The sequence below is a fragment of the Passer domesticus genome, chromosome 4, assembly GCF_036417665.1.
Source record: "Passer domesticus isolate bPasDom1 chromosome 4, bPasDom1.hap1, whole genome shotgun sequence".
NCBI lineage: Eukaryota > Metazoa > Chordata > Aves > Passeriformes > Passeridae > Passer > Passer domesticus.
Window position 1 is genome coordinate 61,361,788 of NC_087477.1, and position 12,662 is coordinate 61,374,449.

At 36.9% G+C, this 12,662-nt stretch overlaps 1 protein-coding gene and 1 long non-coding RNA gene across 4 annotated transcripts in view; both read right to left on the reverse strand.

The window, feature by feature from the left end:
- UBE2K (ubiquitin conjugating enzyme E2 K) overlaps positions 1-12,662 on the reverse strand; it is a 44,297-nt gene that overhangs the window by 30,846 nt on the left and 789 nt on the right. Inside the window, exons 1-2 of one of the 3 annotated variants that reach the window (XM_064418371.1) lie at positions 12,487-12,535; positions 6,130-6,167 (exon numbers count right to left, since the gene is read on the reverse strand). The exons of 1 other annotated variant lie outside the window; for it this stretch is intronic. In XM_064418371.1, coding sequence (XP_064274441.1) covers positions 6,130-6,167; positions 12,487-12,520 — 72 coding nt within the window. In that variant the 5' untranslated portion in view covers positions 12,521-12,535. Of the gene's footprint in view, positions 1-91; positions 250-6,129; positions 6,168-12,486; positions 12,536-12,662 lie in introns of those variants that run through there. One more of the 3 variants, XM_064418375.1, reaches the window with a different exon arrangement.
- Positions 6,174-12,476, reverse strand: LOC135299389 (uncharacterized). The gene is made up of 4 exons (XR_010361363.1): positions 12,175-12,476; positions 10,397-10,456; positions 10,105-10,219; positions 6,174-9,732 (listed from the first exon to the last, which is right to left on the reverse strand). It is a non-coding gene; the product is annotated as an uncharacterized LOC135299389 (long non-coding RNA).

The window sequence follows — 12,662 nt, forward strand, 5'->3', positions numbered from 1 at the left end:
TCCCTTCTACTAAAATCATTTCAGAGAGCATCTCTGGACTCTAGAATATTACTCTCAGCAGATAAAAAGCTCTTCTGTTCTCCTTACTCACCATAGTCTACAGGCCTCAATAAGGAGGGCCTGCCCAATCTGAGGGCCTGTCTGCTTTCTGTAGGAAATCCAACCTTTTTCCTGAGCTTTCAATACCATTTCCTTCTCTCTTCTTCAACCTGCCTTTAGAAACCTCCTTCATTTCTTCATGGCCTATTATCCTCTTCACTAGTCCAGTACCTCTACTCTTAAAAATCCAGTGTTTTCCTTGACATAAAATAAACAGACAAAACCATTATATATCAACACAAAAGAGTATATTAAAATAATAAAAACTGCATTGTTCTTTTAAATTTTATTTCTAACAAACAAAATACTATTTACTATATTTACTAAAAGCAGAACAAAATTATATATTCTAAGTTTGATCCTGGGCAAGTCTACTTCATAAAGACTGAAGCAGAGCAAATTGCTTTTTTAGAAACAGGAATTATAATTACATCAAAACTTTTTATGCCTTCTAAAAAAGCCTTCAAATTCTTCAATTATTTTGATAAGGAGACTACCAGAGAGTCAATCTCAAGCAATCAGCATAAAAATGCTTATTACCAGGGCTGGTGATGTATGGACAGATACTGGTAGGTTGAACTAAAAATGAGAGAATAAGATGTTTCTAATTAATTTTTCTTTAATTACATGGCCAGCAGACTTGACATGTGTTGAACTCTCTTGAGTAGAAGCAAAAAACCGCAAACAAACCCAAACTCCAAATAAATCCCTCACATTTCCATGTCAGCCATGGCTACCAAACATCATCAACTTAATACTGGATGATGGCAACATACAAAAAAAGTTTTGAGTGAAGTTTTCCTGGAACCAACCAGCTCAACTTACTCCCCCCAGGACAATATCTTCACATTAGATCTTCAATCCCTGTATAATAAATTACGCTACAGAAACATAAATGCATCCATTAGCAAACATACTATGTTTTTAACTATTGGGTCAAAAATAGAAAATAAAATAATGTGCATTAGCAGTATTAATAACTTCAGCATGTTATTTTAAAAATAATGAAATAGTATCAAACTGCTATTTGCAAGTTCTAGGTCTGTCTGTCTCTCCTTACATATTCAGACACCATGTGCAAAGTCCTATCAAGTATCTTTGGGTATAAGGGCCAAGGTGGTAAACAGGATTTATAAAAACAGAAAACAACATACACAAAATCATCTAAAACAGAATTAGATCTGGAATTTAAAACCTAATGGCTACTTCTAAATTATGTGGGGAAAAAAACCCTCCAACAACAAAAAGAACAAACAAACAAAACCAAACCAAACAAAATCATAAACCCCTGCTATTCCATACAGGAATTAATTACTTACAGTTGATGATTTTACTGGTCTTATAAAATTATTTTCTTCAGTCTCAAGGGGAACATATTCTCTATTGGATCAAGTACTATTATTTTTGTTAATGTACTTTGTTTTACAGAAGATAACTCAGAAAACTCTAGAAACAAAACTAAACCAGAAACAACTAACCTGAAAAGACACATACATGGGACAAATGATGCATATAAACATTGCACTAAAATCAGCTATGTATTAAAACTCTGTAATCATTCAGGCCTTTAAGACTAGCCTCTTACACATTAAGAGTTTTAAGGAAGTGACAAAAATCTTAAAAGACTGTACATGCAACATTTTCAGCAAAGGTTAAGGAATAAACTTGAAAACTTTCTCTGGAATTTTCTCAACCAAGGACAAAGTTTGTGAAGGAGGTTTTGTATATGCAAAATGTTTTCAATTACTAACTGTTTCTCCAATCACAAAAATAAAATAAAATTACTTCTTTATCTTTCTGACAGGATTTTAAAATTAATGATTCATCTATGAAGTAAACTGGCATTTTTGAACCTACCAAAAATATAATAAAAATTTAGTTACCTCTTTATTACAATCATGACTTACAAACGTGAAGTAGGTACTTTTGAATACCCAAATATTTTATACTGACATTACAAAGTTCAATATTTAATAAGCCAAATTAAGTGAGAAATCCTTCACCCTAGTCTGAAGCCATGCTAGCAAAATTAAATTGTTATACTGTAAAGTTACTAGTGCCTTATAAACTCTTTTTACCCTCCCATCCATTTTATATTCCAACACAACAGTCTTATTCTACATCAAAATCTCTCATGAATCTCTCACCAGACTTACAGAAAAAGATCACCTGACTATCCCAGCAAATCTATACCACAATTTTTGCACAAGGCCATAAGTACTCTGAGTCAACTTGTTTTGAGCAAAAGACTCACATATTTCAGCAGTTATTTTGCTCCATAAAATTTATTTAAATAAATTAAAAAACAAAACCAAGTTCATCATTCTTATCCTATTTACCAACTCTTTGCAAATCTGTGGATAAATATTCAAATGAATTTTGTTTCGCAATATTTATATTGTTATTATCTTATGCTCTTTTGCTAAGGTACTGAACTATGTTCTGAACTTAGTCCAAATGGTTCAGGTCACCCTCCTTCACTGACATGCCAGGAAGGAAGATTCCTAATAAAGGCTTGTGTCTTCAGCTGCTAAGAAGTCAATACCAGACTCTCATCTCCCTTCTTTTCAAACTAACTCTCTCCTTTCTTAACCCTCTTGCTACCCCAGAGCAGGCCAGAGTAAGTACACTGCATCCACTCAGTTCCCTCTTTCACAAGAAATGGGAAAACATCAAAAAGGGAGAAGGTGTGACTCAACTAGGAAGCAAAGTGCAGTACACTGTCATGCAGTAAAACGGCAAATTCAACTTACCAGAAAAAAAAAAGTTTTATGATCCCACTGCAACCCCCTCAAAGGGCTACCAAAGCAAGAGGGAATAGTTCAATACTTCTAAAATAGTCCTTCAGACTAACTCCAGCTTAAAAGCCAAAATCAAGTGCAAAGCCTGAGCGTGTTATTATTAAGAGAAGCAGAAATGCCACATAATTACCACAGTGCTGTGAAGCACACACGCTGCCCTACCAGCTGAGATCAGCAGATCACATCTGCATTCTGGAGCAAGCGCCTGCTGACCTTCAAAGCACAGAGCAACGCCAGAGCGAAACAATCCGGCGTCTGGGGCAGGGCAAAGAGAAGAAACACTTCTGTCTAAAGCACATTAAAGAGCAGCTTTCTAGATAAGAAGGGGTCAATACCAAGAAATGCATTTCCTTAAAATGCTCCCATGTTCTTTAAACCTATCAATAATTGCAGTCATGAAAGTTCTACCAAATTTCACATTCTACATCATTCCCCCATATTAACACGTATTTTCTAGGTTTACATCTGTTCTAGTAAAACTAGGTGACATTGTTTTTGCATACTATTTGTTTAATTTACTGATCAAAATACTATATTACTAATAAATAACTTGTATTTTAATGTATCTAAGGAGCTACAAGCATGAACACTGTGTGAATTCTGTATTAACAGTGATTAGACAGCCTAGAATTTTCGTATTTATCACAATACAAAAGAACAATACTGAGGGATATCCTTTTCCTGTCAGAACACAAACATCTAAAATATTAAAACCATCTTCATTTTTCAAGAGTGAGACCTGGAGCACCACAAAGTTTTAGTAGAATTTTTTTAATTTAAGGTGGGTAAATACCCATTCCTGCTAGTGTTCAGCTATTAAAAACATCACTCTACCAAAAGACTTAAGAGACTGTACTTCCACAGCACCTCAAACCAGTCTAACAGTGGCCAAGGTCCTACTTCCCTTCTGATCGCAGAATTAATGTCAAGGAGGGGGTAAGATTTTGTGTAAGCATTCACACAACTGCACACCAAACACGTGAAATAAGCACATATTAGCAAGACAGTTCTTTCATTTTAACCCAACCCCTGAATTGATTCACCACTGAACACTGCAAGTAAGAGAAGGAGCACATAAGCAGGAAGAAGAGATGAGTCTGGAAGAGGAATGTGACACTGCCTTAGGACTAGTTAAAAGAATTCTGAAACTTCAGCTCTAGTGTCTGCCTAAACTATTTCTGACTAAACCATCACATCAGACAGGGAGACCAGAGGTGTAACTGACATGGCTCTTCTGGAATAAGCCCTAAATGCAGTTACACAGTCACTGCTTGTCTCACTAAGGGATAGTGTGGTTAAACTGGTAAACTGTGCCATGAAAGGTGTGTACATAACTGCACATGTACTCTCCTGTACTCCTCTAAGGGCCCCTGCACTGTCGAGCTATGCAAGATACTTACAGTACCTCAGAGCATAAATTGTGTGCAAGAGTTACCCAAATGTGATCCGAGCCTACTAAGATACTTGACATCAGTGTGGGTACAGTGCAAAGGACCCCTGCTCCCTTCAGAAAAGTAAGGGGGCAAAGAAAAGATGCATTTTTCCTATCTTTTTATGCATGGTTCTGTTTTTGATGTAGCACTGAAATACCCTGCAGATAAAGCATGCTTTAGTAATCATTTTGAACCATTCTTTGAATTAGTCATTTTATGAACACACAAAACCATTTGATGCAGACTCTGCAGTAAATTCCATGTATCTACCCTACTTAGGTTAGAGATTCTACATATAAAGAAATCACAGGATTCAGTTCATTTTAAATTGATTCAATGCTAATTCACTCACAGTCTCAGAGCTTAAAGACTTGCAAAAATAGCTCAAGAACAGTTTTTCTGTACTAGCTTCCCACATGGACACCCTCATTCCAAAGTGGAAGGGCTTACCTAAACAACATGAAGGCTCTAAGAGCCTCCGAAGAAAATACAACACAGCTACCATGATTTCCATTCATGTATGCTACCTTCTTCCATCAGAGCCTCCTGTACTTTAACACATCCTAACACAGCAAAAACTCACATACTTCCTCACAGTTCCTTTTCAGCTAAAAATAAAAAGTGAAGTATTTTCAGCTTGAGCTAAAGTAAAAGTATAAGCAAAATAAACTAATGTTTCTTCCTCCCTTCCTGAAACACTCTATAGATGTATTTAGTATCTGAAGGCATGTTACCTTAAACCTGTTTTTTTTAAAGTAACTAGACTTACAGTCTTTAATTAGTCTTTCCCAATCTGAACTGTTGATCATACTGGCTAATAATGAATAAAAATTATGAAATAATGAACATCAACTAGTTTCCTATGTGTTTTGTGACACGGCAGACAGGACAGCCCTTACTAGCAATCCAATGGAAGAATGACACTCAGCTCTCTCACACACTGGCATAGCCAAACTGGAGTTATACTGCAGGCCTGATTTTACAGTGTCCAATAAAGCATAACATTGAATGAAGCTTTTTCTGTAGCCATTGACATTCACAGTATCTCCCTCCTGTGCAGATACTTTGAAGGATCGACAGGAGCAATCCATTACTTTATCAGAATTCTGTTGCAATATACTAGATTAACAAACACAGATCTGGTACTCAAAAAAAGTTATTTTTGCTACTCACAGAGATACTTTATTTATGATGCAGATATTATTTTGTTATATACTCAAGGCAAGCATATTCAAGTGCTCCCAACTAAAATATTAGAAATATTAACACTGATATAATCTCAAAGGAAAATTTCAGATAAGTCAAGACTGCAGAAGTGGACTACGTCCAACTCAGAATATTCAGTGATTCTGTGAAACATCCCTAGAGTGCCATATACAATATCACTTGTCAAAATTCCTACTCTCTGCCATAAAATAACGGAATCGATTCCTTTTCTATATCTAAATTGCAGCAATTTTACTTAGCTTGTCAAAGACAAAAAGATAGCCTGTATCTTAATGATAATGCTTTAGGTTAAAGTTTTTCTCAATTTAATACCAGCAGCAATTATTAGTATAAAAATGATGAAGTATAATAATGACAACAGTCCTTATTAGGAGTATGGAATCTAGGAATCTAAAAACTATTTAACAGGTAAATAATTTAAGAACCATTCTAAGTACTTGCACTAGCTTAATGCAAAATAAAGACCACTGGACTGTTAACCAGCACTTTCTTGCAGTTTATACTTACACAAACTTACTATGATAAAATTTAACTTTATTTAAATCTCATACTACATAAAGTGAACTAACCTTAGGACTCGTACACTTCCTTTCTATTAAAAGAACTCCTGGAAACAAGCACAGAAGAATGAATGCAAGACTGGAATTGGTAAAGGATTGGTTAATTTTTAGCACTGCTTTAGGTCCAGAGGGCTGCTATCAGAGGGTACCATCATCAGCTGCAATCTATCTCCTCATCCTAAACTGACTAATCCACTCCTGTAACCAGGGACTGCCCTCCTTCCTCAGGTTTTTATGGCATTACCAAAAACAAGCAAATGAGTCTGACTCCAATGCAGACTTAAGTTTTTCTGTTTTCCACTTACTCCCAAAATCGTTAGGATTCTGCCCACTGATGTGTAGACCACTCACTAAAAATCTGGGCCCAATTGGATACACAATAACATTTAAAAAGTCACCAAGTGACACAGGAAAAAGCAATAGATCTAGCCCTGCACAAATATCCCCACTACCAGTACTTAGCAAACTCATAAATCTGGTCAAATGATCACTCACATTGTATATTTTAAATAACAGACTTAAGCAGTATTCCTAATACTAGTACTGATTAGTATCTACATAATACTGATCCTAAAGGTGCACTGGTATTATATTAACAGAACTTGAGAAACAGCTATATGGTTCAGGTAAAGGGGCGTTAACTATAAATAAACCTAATAACTCTGAAATATCCCAGATGTGAGAATTATATGCAGTTTTCTCACCACTTATGGACAAACTTGTTTGATGGCAAAGACATACAGAACCATTCTCCACTATTTCCCAGTACAAACTAGAAGATATAACCAACATACCCCAGATAGGATTAAGAAAACAAAAGATGCACAGTAACGGCATTTCGCTATTCTTTTTACGCAGTTATAGGACACAGGTCTAAACCCTGTCTTGCCTATAACTGTAGGCATGGCTAAAAACACAGCAGACAAAATTATTTTTGGCAATGTACTAAAGATCTCACAAACATCATTTCAGAGAAATTAAGCTTAAAGAAGTAACACAAATCTTGTATTTGTTCTACTTTGAGGGTTCCAAACCAGAACTCGCTCAACATAAAAACTCTGACAGCATTGCATCTACCAGAAAAACCCAGCTTCCAATTTGTCATATAATAGTGAAAACTTTTAAACTAAAAAAATGGTCTACTTTAAAATTCTTCTATATGTTTACAGGGAAAGGTTTTACCAGATGTGGCAACAGAGTTGGAACCCTTTTATGTTTTCTTTGACAAACAGAAGCAGTAATTAAAAAACAAATTTATATTAGAGATTCTGTAATCATGCAGATAGAGACAGCTGGGTGGCTGCTAGTCCCTACCTCCTGCTCAAAGCAGGTCCAATATGAGCAGGTTGTTCAAGAATTTGTTGAGTTTTGAACAACTCCAAGCACAGAGATTCTGCAAGCTTGCTGATCATGCTGCTGAAATGTTTGACTACTACCATTTAATTTTTTTCCCCACTGTCTGGTCAGAATTTCCCATGTTCCAGCTTGAGTCTGCCACCTCTTATCACATTCCCATGCACTTCTGAGACAGGTCTGCCTCTTCTCAGGAGTCTTTCACTAGGTATTTATAGATAACAGGAAGATGTCCCTCTCAATAGCTCTCTCAACAACATCAACTCTTTCACCATCTTCTCACACATCTTGTGCTCCAGTCCCTTAACCACCTTGACAATTTTCTGCTCAAGTTCATTTGTGTATGTATCTGAACACAGAACACCACACGTTCTCTCAAGCACAGCACAGAGGTGAAGAACCCCATCTCACAACCCACTGACTATATTCTTGCTAATGCAATCCAGTATGTGGTTGGGCTTCTTTGCCACCATCACGTTCAACTTGCTTTTCACTAGGTCATGAAGTTCTTTTCCTGCTAGACTGCTTCGTTTCCAGTCTCCCGACTGTACATATGGATGCATGGAGTTACTTCCTCCCAGGTGTAGGACTTGGCACCTACCTTAGCTGAGCTTCAAAAGGTTCCTGCCAGGACATTCACTTCTCCAGCCTACTAAGATTCCTTTTTGCATAGCAGCCCCAAGCTCCACACACACTTTTTAAATCATATGCAGGCCTTCTGAGAAACTGGTACCAATAATGACACTTTAAATGTTCTTATGTTTACACCTTTTTTCACCTTCATGTGTTTTAATCAACTAAGCACGCTCAAACTTTTTTCACACATTTGTCCTGGTTTTCGCTGGGACAGAGTTAATTTTTTTTCCTAGTAGCTGATACAGGGCTGGGTTTTGGATTCAGTCTGAGAATAATGTTGATAACACACTGATGTTGCTGGGTACAGCTTAGTCTAAGTCAAGGACTTTATAGTTTCCCATGCTCTGCCAGCGAGCACAGGAAGAGGAAGGCAGGAGGGTGCATGGCCAGGACAGCTGACCCAAACTGGCCAAAGGGATGTTCCATCCCAAAGAATGTCACACTCAGTACAGAACTGGGGGGATTGGCTGGGAGCTGCTGGTTGCTGCTGGGATGAGCTGGGAACAGATGAACAGGTGGTGAGCAATTGCACTGGGCATCCCTTGTCTTCCTCCAGTTTTATTCTTCTCTTTTTGTAATCTCCCTTTCCATTATTTTTACTATATTTTACTTTATTCAAATTACTGAACTGCTCTTAACTCACGGGTTTTATCTTTTTTCTAATTCTTCCTGGCCCACTGTGGGCAGTGGGGTATCTGATTGAGCAGCTGCACAGCACTTGCTGCCCCCTGGGATTAAACACGACAACAATCCCACTGCACTCACTGAACCTCTACTGACTTCAGTGTGACTATTCTTACAATTCAAAGGTTAAGCACATGTATCACCATCAAATGGATACTGTTTAAAACATATATGTTGCTGACTCAGGAACCATAATAGAAGAAATTTCATTCTTATAAATACCTGTATTGCTCCTACATGATAAATAGGAAGAAAAACAAGAATCCTACTTACATTAAAATACTATTACAACCAGAAGTTTCCACATTAGTGGATGCAGTATCTAGCACCCAAGACTGCCCAAATATAAACAAACTAAAGCAATGAATTTTTATGAGCCTGAAGATTAAGTATCTATGGCTTTTCCAAACAGCAAAAATATTTTCAGAGATGATACTTAGTATCTTGCTATATACTGACATAAATCACAAGACCACTAAAGGCAATGATAAAAGCCAACATGAGAGCTGCTCACTAGGTCTTTACAAGTCCAAGAGAGGTATGGCAGACTACAGCTATTTTTCCCTTCCTTTTCACCTGCAAATCACTGAAACACCTAGCAGATTTCAAAACAAACTCATTTCCTTCTTGGAAATCAAATACTTGAAGTTTTTGTTGTTAACCCACTATCTTTGTTTGAATGCTGTTTTGGGTTCAAGCAAGTTGCAAATTTATACTGCTACTTCAGCTACTGGTTCCTGAAGATACTCAATGCAATACTCCATAATTGCAGCTGCATTTAATTTACTCTCAGCTCTACCTGGATTTACCTGCCAGAAATGTCTCTTCATGCTTGTAAGAGAAGAATGCTTCATGGTAGATATACCAGCAATTCCCTTCTTGCTAGAAGGAAGCTATGTTTCTCAATGTGTCACCTTCAATATCAGATTAGAGTTTTCACTGCAAAAGGTATCAATTAGTAGAAAACACCTTATATTTCCACATGATAAAAGAAAGTGGATGGCAAATCAAACACTGAATCCTCCACTACTAGCATAGTATAATTTCTTCAAAGTAAACACTGATGCTATGCTTTATTAAATTACAAAAAACAAGTCACACATAATGTTTAACATACCTGATCAATTACAACGCGTCTCAGCATCAGTCTTTAAGTGACCACAAGATCCTTCAATATGTCTCTATTCATTATTAAATGCCAGGCAAGTTCTCCCTCCCATAAGATAGCTACTTATAAACAGAGAGCAGGTCAGGATTTGGCTACCCAATGCAGCATTCTAGTAACTTAATCTAAAAATAACATCAGCTAACCTTCACTAAAACTTTCTCCTACTTAGTAAAAGTGGGATACTGTTCTCCTTCCACCTCTTCATTGGTTTCTCATCATGCTGCAGCTTCATACTTTTGCTCAACATACATTTTGTAGCTTCAGAATTTCAGCCCATAAAAACAACAAGAAAACAGATTAATGAAATGACAGAAAAAAGAGAGAGATAAAGTAGCACATCTGATCCCTTGCCTACACTTATTTAATCAGTAAAGTTACTACCTAGTCTAACTTAACAACTTTATATTTGTTACAGATGCACAATACCTGGCCTACCTTAGAACTGTAAATCTTTCTCCACACACAAGTTTAAAAATCATTCTTTAGAGAGCACTCCTGACAAAGAAACTTTAGTTAGTTTTATCTATTTAATTCAAATATTTAAGAGATGCAAAGTTACGGGTATCTCTCAAATAAACAATATCCTACTTCTTAATGTTACAACAAAACCGCAAATAATAAAGCAAGCAGAGCAGAAGCACTTTTCCTCAAGTGTGAAAAGACTTTAAATACTTTTACAAAACACTCAAGAAGTCCCAGACTCAACTCAGAAATATGGAAGATCCTTCATCTCTTATCTGTAAACCAGAGAGCAAGGTAGTATTTCACATTTTAGTTATTTCCCAGAACTTTCATTCAAGGAAAAAGGAAGTGCTAAGTAATATGAAAAGCATATTTAGTCCTGAGTAGCAAGGATTCATAGATCCTTATCCACAGCAAGGATAAACACACTTTACAGTTCGTTTAGCACTTCCAACACATTCTTCAAATGCAGAAGGAATTAACTGTCATCCAGCTGCTCCCTTTTAAAAACATTTCTGGTACCACCACTCTATTTCAGCATAAAGGTGAATTGTGGAAGAAGGCAGAGAACAAACTTCCTATGCACTTTTTTCCCTGTGTGCCTATCCCCTTCCCAGGCATTTGTGCTCCTACTACATCTACAAGGAAAAGGGGAGGGGGGAGCTGCTCTTCAAGTAGTTCAAAGCATTAAATCAGGAATCATTTAAGAACAGATAATGTGAGACATTCTGCTTTCAGAGAGGGACTTGCAAACTTCTAATCAACAAATTCTACATTGCCATTCATTAAAAAGATTTATTTCTTTTTGAAGAAACCATGTTCAATAATAATTTTAGTAAATAGTAAGCAAACTCCTTTTATTTTGTTTTGTTTTGTGATTTGCAGTATTTATTTGGGCCTTCATTCATCATCCCACTCCAGATGTTTTCACACCCAATGACAATGACACCATCGTTTGACTGCCCTGGAATGTACAAACATTCACAAAAAAAACTTTGCTTGCAACTTTGATAACCATTGAGTAATGCTGAAATTTTGCATTCAAGACATGGGAGTTGGTATAGTCTGTAAACAGCAATTTTATACATACTAATATATCATGACACTTATGTAGCTTGCTAATGGCAGAAGAAAAAGAAATATCAGGAGTCTGGTGTACTATGATTTTGAAATTCCATTAATTGAACTTCATAAGAATTATGATCTTGTTTCTGGATAGCTTTAGGCAGCTCAAAGGCTATCTTATAATAATAACCACTTCCAAAATTCTGTGTCCTGCAGACTAAACAAACAGAAATAGTCAAAAATGTGCACACTGGATCCAACCTTTACAGTAAGAAAATTTACCATTCACCTCCCCCAAAAGGTATGCAAGTTAAGGTTTGTTGGTTTTTTTTTTTATCGCTACACAAAGCAAAGGGAAAGGGTTTTGAAGCCTTTAGAAAGCACTTCCAAATAGCCTTCTTTGTTTCCACAGCATCAGCTGGTTATACGGGGTATGAGGTCTACATTTTCTAGCACTGGTATAAAGGTATCCACCTAGAAATTTCTCTTGGTCTCCATGCAATTCTGCATTTGCTGTGCAATAGCCTGGCAAAATCAGCCCGGGCTCTAAAGGCAGCTATAAAACAAGGCCCTTCCATTTTTCTAGGGGCTACTTCAAGATGAATAGCAACAATGTGGTTAGCACACAATTTAAAACTACATCAACTACTGCTGTCCTAAACGTGTTTTCCTTACGCCATTAGTACCTTTCAAAAATTAACCTCTCAATTTTTTTCTCTGTGAATATGTCCAGATTTCTGAAACACCAGCTTCAAGAGTTACATATTCACATTAATATTTCACAAGGATCTAACCTGCAACATCATCCCAAGTAGGACGACAATGACGACACAACCATTAAAACCTATCTGGCTGACGTCCACCAACTCAGACACAGACACAGCAAACGCTGTATTGATGCAACCCTGCAAACACTGCTATATATTCCCCCAAACTGATCAGAACTTCTTTACTGCTGCCCTGAAAGTAGTCAGCCTCTCTTACTGACCACCACATACCTCTGAACATACTGATCAGGAAACGAGGTAACATGACTGAAATGAGTGAGGCTTTAAAAGCATCCTTCTGAAGGTGAGTAAGCCTGCAGTGGGATAAAGCAAGTTCTGTACACCGCGAAGCTAAATGGAGGTTTAATAGCACCCGCTAAAAACCAGCAAACCTTAAACCCGTACCC